This window comes from Lates calcarifer, unplaced genomic scaffold (genome assembly GCF_001640805.2).
Source record: "Lates calcarifer isolate ASB-BC8 unplaced genomic scaffold, TLL_Latcal_v3 _unitig_516_quiver_1504, whole genome shotgun sequence".
NCBI classification, from domain to species: Eukaryota; Metazoa; Chordata; class Actinopteri; family Centropomidae; genus Lates; species Lates calcarifer.
Window position 1 is genome coordinate 16626 of NW_026117341.1, and position 12058 is coordinate 28683.

The window sequence follows — 12058 nt, forward strand, 5'->3', positions numbered from 1 at the left end:
ACACACACACACACACACACACACACACACACACATATATGTATATATATATATATATATATATATATATATACACACACACACACACACACACACACACACACACACACACACACACAGACCTTTACACACAGAGTTAAAGGTGAACTATGGTTGTACTTAGATGGATTGCTCCAGGGATTTGGGTTTTGCAGTGTTGTAGAGGAGTAATGTAGAGCAGGTAATATTTGCTAGACTAAGTGGGGCTGATAGACATGTTTACTGACCTGCTAACCCTGATCAAAGGTCTGTGACAGTGACAGTGCACAAAGACAGAAACACAGAGAGGGAAGAACAGTTAGACTGACAGAAAACATGAAGGGTCATTAGAGTAAACTGAAAGGCCTTTTAAACCTGCATTTCCACATTTTTTTAAAGATACTTAATGCTGGTGGTGGAAAAAGATCCTTTACTTAACCTATATAACAGCAGCAATATCATAGTTTAAAATGATCTGTTATATGTAAAGGTTTTAAAGATTCAAAATCTTACTTAAGTGAAAGTATGTAAGTGTTACTATAGAAAATGTACTTGTAACAGCAGAAGTTCTATGTAGCCAAACTGAACTGTGTCCATGTTACATTATTATATACTAGTGGATCATTATTGCTGCAGTAACATGTAGGCTGCATTCTGATGTTGTAGCTAACTGCTGTAAAGCAGGTTCTACCTATTTTATATTGTTGGATTTTCATAATTTACTGTATAATATGCATTGTATATTATAAACATATCATATTTACTGACTTTCCACACTGTGGGGTGGCCTGGCCCGCCTCATACAGCACCACATAGCCAGTTATAGTTTCCTCTGGAGAGGTCTGTAAACAGTGAAGCTAAAACTTTCAGATGAAAGAAAGAACTGGAATGAAGGAACCAAACTTAAAAATAGCAGAGATTCAGGTACAAACTACAAAAGTACAGAAAAGAGCCAATAATATCATTAATAGAAATGACAATAACAATGATAGAAAACAAATAAAATGGCTCAGTTTCTCTCTTACTGCCTGCACATCTATACCAGGGGCTTATTTTAGATACACACTGTCTGATCATAAGTAACCATCACAATAAACCTCTGTACAGTGCCATACCATGCAGAAAAAAAATCCTGTGCCACCCCGAAATGTGTACTGGCCTCGACCTGGCCACCTCTATGAAAATTGTCTCACTCTGCCACTGCTGCCTAATGTAAAGTGAAATGTGTCCTTCATAGTGACAAACCCACAGAGAACATTGTCCAACTCTCTTCCCTTATTTATCTGATTGTTTTGGTCATATGGCACAGCAGGAGGCAGCTAGAAACCTGCCACACATGGGAAGAAGATGATTTTTTTTAACGTGAAATATGTCATAGAAGAGGAGTGCAGTTTTAAAAGCCTCTGTATGAAGCTATGTTTGTTTTGACCTCACAGGCTGGATTTAGTAGTGAACTGAACTTCATCACTTTTCATTGTCAGTTGCTGTATTGACACAATGATCAACACTTGAATAGAATATACTGGTACCTTAACTCATCTGAATGGTTTGACAAGTGGATATCTATGATGCATATTTACATTCAAATCTATATTGACCAATGATAATTCTCGACTGAGGCACAGTGGAAAAAATGCCCATTTGATTCTGAATGAGTCACTCATATGCTGCTGCATTCACAGTGCTGTTAAGCTGAAATGCAAGGGCCTCATATAGTATGCTCCAGGTACCAGGTACTGAGTTTGAAACACATATGTATAAAAAGAACCTGTACATACACATACATGTTCCAACACACAATTTATTAACAGCACATTTATTTCACTGACCCATTAATGTGCACAAATCCTGCCTGTCCACCTATTAGCTTCAAATATTAATCCAACCAAAAAACTAACAAGTCAGTATACAGCATCATATGGGCTGTTACAAGTTAAAAATGTCATCCTATAAGAATATCATAACTTTGACTTGTGTGTTTGCTTTACCTTTATGTAACTTTGAAGTCAATATCATTTAAAGAAATACCAGGAAATAGTCTTTTTTTAAGGTACAAGGTCAGATTCACTAATTAAATCATATTCTGTTATTATAGTTTTACAGTTAAAAAAATAATGAGTACAGCAAATTAACATTGTTATAATACCTGGGTATATGGCATATGTGCATTATATTGATCCAATCCTGGCCAAACGTGCAAGGAATCACCATCTACTCTTAATACACATTACATTACTCAATTACTCTTCAATTAAAGTATTCATTTTGTCATTAAAAACATCACCATTTCATGGAATAAATGATATAAATTATTTTTAGATATGGTATTCTTCTGAACAGGTAAAATAAAGACCACAATTTAATTGAATTTAAATGATCAACCATGAACAAAAAGAAGACAGGATGGATTAATTTGGCTGGATGATAAAATGAAAGTCTGGTTGGAGTGGTGATTTGGAGGGGAGGCAGTGTTCATTGTTTGCAGCGCAAATGTCGATGATGACATGAAAACAAACTGCTGGAGGAACTGTTTGGACTCCAGTTTTTTTTTCTTTTTTTCTTTTTTTTAAAAGCATCAAACTCTCACAGTAGTTATTAGATTGAGTTCACTGGACTTAGCAGCAAGTTAGTCATTTGTTTCAAGCAGGGCAAACTTCAGAGCTGGTAAGGCCCAGGTGTCTAACTGTTCTCAGCCATGCATATCCCTTTTCCACCAAATGCTGGTTCTTGGCTGGTTCTTAGTGCTATCCAGCGAACCAGAGAGACCACTGTAATCAGTGATGCGTCATTAAATAAGGATGTTGTATGATGGACATGTTGATTACTTCTGAGGGGTTGTAGCGTAATTACAGATATTTGTCAGCAAATCACAACACACTCTTTTTTTCCTACAGTTTCTTGTATGACTTCTCCACCCTCTCTTTCCAACCTGTAAAATAGGAATATAATAGAATAACCTGATATTTTTTTGTTCCACCTGGGAATGATCAGAATGGTTCGAATGTGCACAAACCACAATGAGACCTGTTCTAGGTTGGTGGAAAAGGGAAGCTGAGGACTGAAGCCAGTCTCTTGGTTAAAGGTTGTTGTCCTGCAGCTGCGACACAAATCTCCTTTTAACAATCCTGAGGTCCGTTGGAGAATAGGCTGTTAACTATTTATGTCTAACTATAAAACAACTAGAGAGATCCCTGAAAAAACGTGTCTTGATATGACATCCACACATTAACAGGTTAACAGCAACATTCATGAAAAAGTAAAAGACCTAAAATAATGAAGGTTTGTTTCCATGTGGAGGTGACACAGTAAACTGTTCTGTCTTTAGAGCAAGTCTCTACTCCAAAACAAGAGTTGCTAACACTACATCTAGCAGATTAGTAAAATTTAAAAGTGTGTTAATTACATTAAAAACCTGTTCAACATTACTTAACAATACACTTATTTGCTTTCTATTTTAGAGTAAGATGAGCAGATCGACTAGCTTAGCATAAAAGGGAACTAATTCCTTAAGTAAAACAGCACCCATTCAGTGTGCAGTGTCTATAGTTATAGCATGGGGCTGCTAGATACAAAATATATGTTTTTATGTACAGGTCAAACAAAGGAGATACAACATATTAATCAATAAACTTTAGAAGTGTTGGTCGTTTTTTTTAACTCACGAAGTCAAGCTAGCTGTTTCCTCTGATTTTCTTATGCAATGCTAGGCTAACCACATCCTGATTCAAACTCAGTACCTAACACCCAGACATGAACCTGATGTTAACCTCCTCATTTCACTCTTGAAGAAAGAGTAAAGGGAGAGAAAGAGAGGTGACACCAGAAGTTCTGGGTTGAGTTTCAGGTGTAAGAAAACCTCTTTTAAAATCAACACTACTAACAACACTAATAACTACAAATCCAGCCTTTGAACAGAGCCTTTCTCAACATGTGTTATGTGGCTCCTCTCATATGTTTAGATAAAGAAAAACTACTGCTGTTTATATCCCATATTTCCTATATGTTTGCAGGATAAACATCATGACTCCACAGAGGAGGACTTGGAAGTAGACAAGAGAAAAAGTGCTGCACCCACTGTCTGTTTTCAGAGCTCACCATCTTTTTGTGTGGCTAGTTCAAAGTCTCTAATGTTTCAGAAAAGCATAGATGTTGTCACTGTAGCTAACTAATCAGATGTGGCAGACATAGTCGATGATATTCAGCATACTGTTGTCCCCTACTGTTGTCAGATTGAACAACTCATCCATACAAAATATGAGGGCAAGCATCCTCTAGTTGGTCCGACTGGTGAAAAAACCATGTCAGACAAATTATTATAACAAGCAAAGGAGCGGTGCTAGTGGTGATATTTTGTCAAGATATTATCAGTTATCAGACTTGATGAAGCACTAGCATGTAGCACTCCCCAGCACCCTGCCAGCACTTTTCTGCCCTAAAAAAGTGCTATATATTCCCTGATGCAAGTACCTGCACTGTGGACAATCTATAATAGCAACTACAGGAACGTGCTTCATTTTTGAGATACAGATAGTAGTGGTACAGAGGTAAACTCGGATGTCGCCCTTTGGTCAGATTTCAACGAGCAATGTAACTAGGACAGTCAGCTTATGAGCAAACATTATGTAAACTCAAAGTCCATCCCATGGACATGTCTTTCAAGAGGCCAAAATTCATAACATCATCCCTGTGAGAATTGTTCAGTCTGTGCTTCCTCTGAAATCAAGGAGCTGTCAGGAGTACTGGCAATGTCAGCAGTTGGGTGGGCAGCAATCTGCTGCAGGAGCTTCTCTGACTGAAGCAGCTGATTGGTCCAGTCTTGACACACCTCCTCTATTCCAGGCCCCTCTCCTCCATATTCTGGAGGAAGAATGTCTGGTGAGAAGAAGTCACTTAAAGTGTCGTGGAAATCAGCACCATGCATGTGGATCTGCAGAGGAGGGAAGGAATTAGTTTTTATAAGTTTCCACTCTGTATTTGTGTGTAAAAGACCAGAGTCTGAGAAAAGAGATGGGTGTTTGTGTGGTGGAGTATAATCACAGCACTGACCCTCTGCTTGATCTTATCTGGCAGGAAGGGACGAATCATGGCAAAGACCGGCCGGAAGAACATTGGCTCGTTGACCAGATGAATTCCTCTAACTTTCAGTGGAAAAGAGTCCTGACAAACAAACACACACACACATCTGTAAAATGGAACAACTAATAATGGTCATATCACATCCATCAAACAGTACTCAGTGGTTGGGGAAAAGTAATGACTCCTCACAAATGTCATCTTCATAGAAATAAAAATGTTATTGTGAATGATGACCCATGTGAAGTGGAGGGTCGTAGCATGTGAAGAGTTAGAACCATGATCTGAGGCCTACCGAAAGGACAGAGGATATCTTTCTGGCGAGGGAAGGGTTAATTTGCCAGGCGTGGCCTAAACTCCACCCCTGCAGGTCAAATATGGCCTTCAGACCCCGTCTCTGGGTCTGTGTCTCCATGGAGATAATCTCTGATGTCATCAGGCTGATCCTGAACACCTGAAAGGCTGACCAGTCTTTTGGGTTCCATTGTCCTGCAGACAGACAGACAGACAGATGTTACTGTACTCACATGGACTGCAGTCCCAACTGATGGACAAACCATCAGTCTACCACAGGGCTGACATAGAGACAAACAACAACAACAACAACCATTCACACTCACATTCACATTCACACCTACAGACAGTTTAGAGTCAGCAGTTAACCTGCATGTTGGACTGTGGGAGGAAGCTGGAGAACCTGGAGAGAACCCACACAGACACAGGGAGAACATGCAAACTCCACACAGAGAAGCCCCGGGTGAACCAGGGTTCAAACCCAGAACCTTCTTGCTGTGATGCGACTATGCTAACCACTGCACCACCGTTCCTCCCCCTGATCCATTGAGAATATATAAAAAGTTACTCTAGCAGATTTAAGGCTACACTAATTGCATTTTGGTGGGAAACCTGAATGAAAACAAAACTGTGTGAGATGAACATCTGGTATTTGGTTTCCACGTTAAAACTGACTGAACAGGCTTGGTAAAGTAAAGCACTAGAAGGAAGTGACAGTAGCCACAAACATGTTAACACATTCAGTGGCACAATCATGTGGGTTCCTTCACATGCAGGGATTCTGAGTAATGGTACATTCAAAGACAGAGAGAAAATATTTAAAATAAAAAGTAGGAAAAGCGAAAAAAGAGCATAATAATAACCCAACTGAGTAAAGCAATCTGACTTGCATATTTAATTTAATTATACGGAAGCATCTGACTGGCTTATGTGAATGTCATGAATCTGAAACTTAATCTTAAATGTGTGCTCAGAACACATAAGAAATACGCAGCAGCTTTCCCGATAGACAATTAAAAGTGTACTTAAGTGGTTTGATTAACTAATCTAGTCACCTGACAAAGCCTCCATATGTCAGATAAATAACCCCAGGTTAAACCACAAAGAAGAGGAAGAAGACATTATTCCACCAAAATGACATCACTGTGACAACACCAAAAGAACTGAGGTGGGTGGAGTTCTTTTTGGTTTTGGAAGTGAATGTTCTGTTCATTGTCTGCATGAAAAATTGGAGGACTTGGATCGACGTCAAAGTCTTCTTAGAAAGTCTCTGACTCTTTAGTTTAAGAAGTCAAAGGTACATGTGTGCATAAAAACCTGAGAGCACTCTGTGTGTAATTACACAAACACATCTGTGTGTATTATGTCCCACAACTCACACAGCATGTCAGGACAAAAACAAAGCCTGTATTGATGCTGTGTACACATCAGTCACAACACAGCCTCACTGCTCAGACACCGAGTGTACATGAAATTTATTTGGATGTATTTTATTATATTGATTATTGATTATTATTATTATTGATTGTGTCAAAATTCATCGAGATTCTGATGTAAATATACTAGGGATTATCAGCGCTGATATTCGGCATTTTGACGCATATCAGTATCAGCCTTTTTTTCAATTTAAAACTGGGTTATTTTGGCTCTGATGCAGCCGCGCCTCTCCGTCTGCAATCACTACTCTGTCTCCAGCATTGTCCAGAGGTTTTCAATGGGGTTCAGGTCTGGAGATTGTGCTGGCCATGACGGGGTCTTGATCTGGTGGTCCTTCATCCACACCTTGACTGACCAAGCTGTGTGGCATGAAGCATTGTCCTGCTGGAAAAACCAGTCCTCAGAGTTGGGGAACATTGTCAGAGCAGAAGGAAGCAAGTTTTCTTGTACGTGGCTTGATTCATGTGTCCTCCACAAAGACAAATCTGACCAATTCCAGCCTTGTTGAAGCACCCCCAGATCATCACCAATACTCCACCAAATTTCACAGTGGGTGCGAAACACTGTGGCTTGTAGGCCTCTGCAGGTCTCTATCTAACCATCAGACAACCGGGTGTTGGGCAAGCCTGCACTTTTTGTTAGAATTTGAAAACAAAGATGTCTATTGTCTAAGATAAAAAAAAACTTTAACAGGTTGCAAATTCAAGGATTTCAAGGATTCAAGGAGCTTTATTGTCACTGCAACACATGTGAACATGAGGTGAAATGAAATAGGATACTGGTCCCAGTGCAAGCCAATTACAGAATAAATAACTAACTAAGTATAAAATAGAATATGCAAATATAAGCTAAGAAGTAATATAAATATAGAAAATCTGAAAAGCTGTTTAATAAACATATGCTTAAAGGCATTTAAACAAAGTGTTGGAGTTTGTATTTTTCAAATTTTTGAAGCCAATATTTTCACTTTTACTGCAAATGAATATCGGCTCCAAATATCGGTTATCGGCCTCCTTGACTACTAATAGTCCATATTGGCCCTGAAAAAACCATATCGGTCTATCACTAAAATATACCATGTAATAATCCAGGCTGTGAATGTCTCAAGTTTGTAGAAAATGATTCAGGGAAAGTGGAAATTGAGAAAATATGAATACATTTTACATCAGAGGTGAAGTTGCTGTACATGTTGTATCAGGGTATTAAGTTATTGCTCATGAAAACAAAACATCCAACTGCTGCTGCTTCACATCAGAAGCAGGAGTTGGAGTTGCACTTATTGTGAAGCAGCCACAGTAAATGCCATGTGTTTGTTAGAGAGCAGCTGTAATTATTATTAACAGCCAGAACTGACATCTTAAAGATCATAACTTTAAGTGATTGTGTCTAGTGGTACAGATATGTTTAATTTAAGCCATTATCAATGGCTCTGTGATGTTTACATCTGGAAAAGCTTACCAACAGTACAAAAACAGACAGAAATTGCAACATCTGTCTGATGCAGTATTACATCAGTACTTTTTTTTAGAAGAGTTCTATCAAATGATTTCACTTGTTTGCACATTTCCAATAACCATCCACACACACAGATACTGACCAATCCTGTAGACAAGCACCCTGCTGCCAGAGTGGTCCCGCTGTGGGAGGACGGCGTGATACGAAGTGCTGAGGAGGCCGAGCACAGAGGAGGGAGACAGACAGCCGCTGATCTCAGGACTCTCCCTCCGCCACCGCTGATAGTTTAATAAGAGCTGCACAGGAAGGACACATGCAATATCCAGAGATGTCAGGGAATTGATGGGCGTCACCTGTACTTACCATTACCTGTGCATGTAGCTGAAACATCAGTGCATTAAGATATGTACTGTAGGAGTTGACACAGATCAAAAGTTCATACCCTTTAACTCTGTTATCTGAGCCAAACCCTCAAAGTAAATCTCCCTGCAGCTGGAGATCAAACAGGAAATAATATTGTGTGGTAAATGTCAGAGACAGTTAGTGTATGTGTATCAGAACTGCAGAGCTTAGACCCACTTGGCTGAGCTCCTACTGCTTTCAAATGAAAATAAACAACTCGACCTTTCTGCTGAACTCTGGCTCCAAAATGACAATTCTATATGTTAGTCACTCATTTAATACGCTCATGAGACCTGATTACAACCCTCACTGACAGACATAACAATCCCAGATACACTACTACTGTGATTTTACAATTGTTACAGTAACAATAGTCTGGAGTATGATAACATATCTGCACATTCAATCCTGAATACAACAGACACCGACACAACAGGCCCTTATTGGAATATTGTCATACTATAAACACACCCCTGGCCGACTAAGACAACTCAATCAACCACTGGCCAACGAGGACAAAAGTACTGAAGCAACTGCTCTGTTTTTCTGTTTTATATGACTGAACACAGTCAGTCGAAGTGAAATTAGATGAAAGTGCAAGGAGGCAGCAAACAACATTCAGTCTTACAAACAGTCTTACAGTGTTTGAGTGCATGTCATTTCATGATTTCAGTACATTAGTTCAATTTGTGCAGCATTCTCTTTTTTTGTTCACAAATAATCAATACCAATCCAAAGTATCCAGATCCTCTACTTAAAAGTAGGGTTAGCCGTTTACAATCTAATGCATGTTTATTCAGATTCAGGGACTATCTCCTCATAGTAGCAGCTGCGGCTCAGGAGGTAGAGCAGTCGCCCACCAATCGGTGGTTCAATTCCCGGCTCCTCCAGTCCACATGCCGAAGTATCCTTGGGCAAGATACTGAACCCCAATTTGCCTCCGATGTGTCATCGGTGTGTGAATGTGTGTGTATGTGCTAAAAAGCACTTATGTATAAAACAAGTGCTGTATGAATGTGTGTGTGAATGAGGTGAATGTGATCTGTAGTGTGAAGCGCTTTGAGTGGATCGGTGTGATCCATTCCAGCCAATCATGGCGCTCATGATAGTGCACAGGATGTTTGAGCGTGGGAGCAGTGGGAGCGAGAAAGATGCTAACTAACTGGTGTATGTTAATGCTAAAGAGCAGAGATGAACAGCCTAAGAGGAAATGGACAAGGTATAATGGACAGAGACAGTAGGTCAGTATTGTTTTGTCCTGTTTGTTGTGGGTGTAATGTTTGTTAGACTAGGAGCTGAGTTGTGAGTATCGCTGTCTACAGCTGCTAGCTCTGAGAAACGCCTCATCTGCTCTGCATGTTAGCTTCACTGCAGCTAATGACACACAACTGAAGTGCTGTGTCAGTGCCCTGTATTGTGATATTTGTTCTTAAAGGTTTACAAACGAAGCCCTGCCCAGTGGGACTGATGTATAATTTGAAATGCAATGCCAGGAGAAGTTACCACCCTTATTAGCTACAAGGGATACAAATCAAACACACCTGTCTTTGCTCACTGTAGTTCTGTCAAAACAATGTAAACTTAACTCAACTTAACTTAACTTAACTCTTGCTAGTTTTTACTCTGTTGTGTTGCAGGTGCTGTGTTTTTGTGTACGTTGTTCTTTTGAAGACGTTTTATATTACATATGTTTTGCTTTAGCTATGAAAAAGCAGACACACTCGCTTCTGCCATCCCGCCCCCCCCTCAGCTGGTTGTTGGTATTGTTGGTGTCGGTTTCCATGGCGATGCACGTTTGGGGGAGGCTTCTGAGGGAGCTCTGAGGGGAGGGGTGTATGTTTCGCCGCTGAGTCCAGATATCAAGTCTTTGTCTAGGATGAGTTACTCTGCCTTTAAGTAAAGTGTCGATACACAGCAGCATGAAAATACTCCATTAGTTGACTATTGCACTGATACTGATACTGATACTGACGGATCAGGTCACAGGGCAGCAGTTTCTTCCAGAGAGCAATCAAAATGTGGCGTGTTCATGCACCTACAGTATGAAATTGTATTTAGCTTTTGATTAGTTTTAACTGAAATTTTAAATAGTTCTGTGCATGTGTGAATGTGTAGTTGTGTGTATGGGTGTTCATGTATGCTATGTTATGTATGTTATTACCTTATATAGTGTCATACATATACACTTTAACTTGAGCTGTAATGTGGCTTTAAATGGAAAAACTAAGCAAGGTAAATGTAATTCAAATCTGTACAGTACTTGATGTGCTTAGTTACAGTCCACCACCTGATCAGTCCACCAGTCCACCACCTGATCAGACTTTGGGACTGAGGTGAAACTGAGACCTGGCCTTACTTTCTGAGCTCTGACATAATCATTCTAATAACTAAATAACAATACGTCATTTTGATCAAGGAAATTGGAAAATATTGTGGATTTAGGTTTATAAGTATAAATACATCAGAGTCATTTAGCGTACGTATTACACTTGTAACAAATGTGTGAAATAGGCTACTGTATATAAAGCTTCAATGCTGTAACAGCTTTACCATACACGTTGCTAAAGTTAGGTCAGTAACTGCACCCTAACTGCTGTTTGCTGCTCTGTGAAAACAGAGTAATAGAACTGTGCGACAATCTTTCAACAGGGATTTCTGAACACCTCCTCTGTGCAGTCACCTAAAACACTCACATACATAAAGTTACGGTTTGAATATCTCACTCACTATTAGCTTGACTCTGTATTCGTGTACTCTTCAGCTTGTTGGAAGGAAGTTCGGTGTGTTCTACCTTCAGAGAGAGCTCCACGTCGAAGTCCCTGGCCCGCAGAAACTTGATGAGAAAGCCGTCGGAGAAGGTGCGGACGCCGGACAGCTCGCTGGCCTGCAGCGCCCTCCGCCTCAGGCTGCTCACAAACGGCTCGAGCTGCTCCGAGTCGTCCGGGAGTTCACTAAGCTGAGGCCCGTTCATGTCGTCCTCTGGTCCGGTCGCATTTCACTGCTGCCTGCGGGCAGCTGCGGAGAGAGGGGTGGGTGTGTGTGTGTGTGTGTGAGCGAGTGAATCAGTGACTGAGAGAGAGTTACTTGGTAATTACATACAATAGTTGGAGCAGTTGAAGTTCCCCTGCAGCCTATAGGTGGGGTACCATCTTATACTGTGAATGTAACAAAGTGAATTTACTAGTAGTACTGTAATATACAAATTTGAGGTACTTGTACTTTATTTGAATATTTAATATTATTCAACGTGTCTGCTTCACTACATTTGCTTGGACATTTTACCCCACTACATTATTTTGACAGTTAAAGTAAAGGATCTGACTACTTCAGCAGCTGCAACTAATTCTTGTTTTCCTCCAAGTCTCTAACAGCAGGTCAA

At 40.0% G+C, this 12058-nt stretch overlaps 1 protein-coding gene across 1 annotated transcript; it reads right to left on the reverse strand.

The window, feature by feature from the left end:
* Positions 1-1805: 1805 nt before the first annotated feature.
* Positions 1806-11756, reverse strand: LOC108873889 (alpha-tocopherol transfer protein). Its single transcript, XM_018662236.2, has 5 exons — positions 11471-11756; positions 8420-8573; positions 5387-5580; positions 5065-5175; positions 1806-4945 (listed from the first exon to the last, which is right to left on the reverse strand). The coding sequence occupies exons 1-5, from the start codon at positions 11648-11650 to the stop codon at positions 4697-4699; spliced, it is 888 nt and encodes a 295-aa protein (XP_018517752.1). The 5' UTR covers positions 11651-11756; the 3' UTR covers positions 1806-4696.
* Positions 11757-12058: the final 302 nt, after the last annotated feature.

Bases quoted from the DNA above. Each gene is read 5' to 3' on its own strand.
- LOC108873889 (XM_018662236.2), bottom strand. From the start codon at position 11,650: ATGAACGGGCCTCAGCTTAGTGAACTCCCGGACGACTCGGAGCAGCTC. The intron at 5,176-5,386 runs GTAGGCCTCAGA...TTTGTTTGTCAG, and splicing joins AGATATCCTCTGTCCTTTCG to GACTCTTTTCCACTGAAAGT. The intron at 4,946-5,064 runs GTCAGTGCTGTG...CCTCCTCTGCAG, and splicing joins CAGATAAGATCAAGCAGAGG to ATCCACATGCATGGTGCTGA.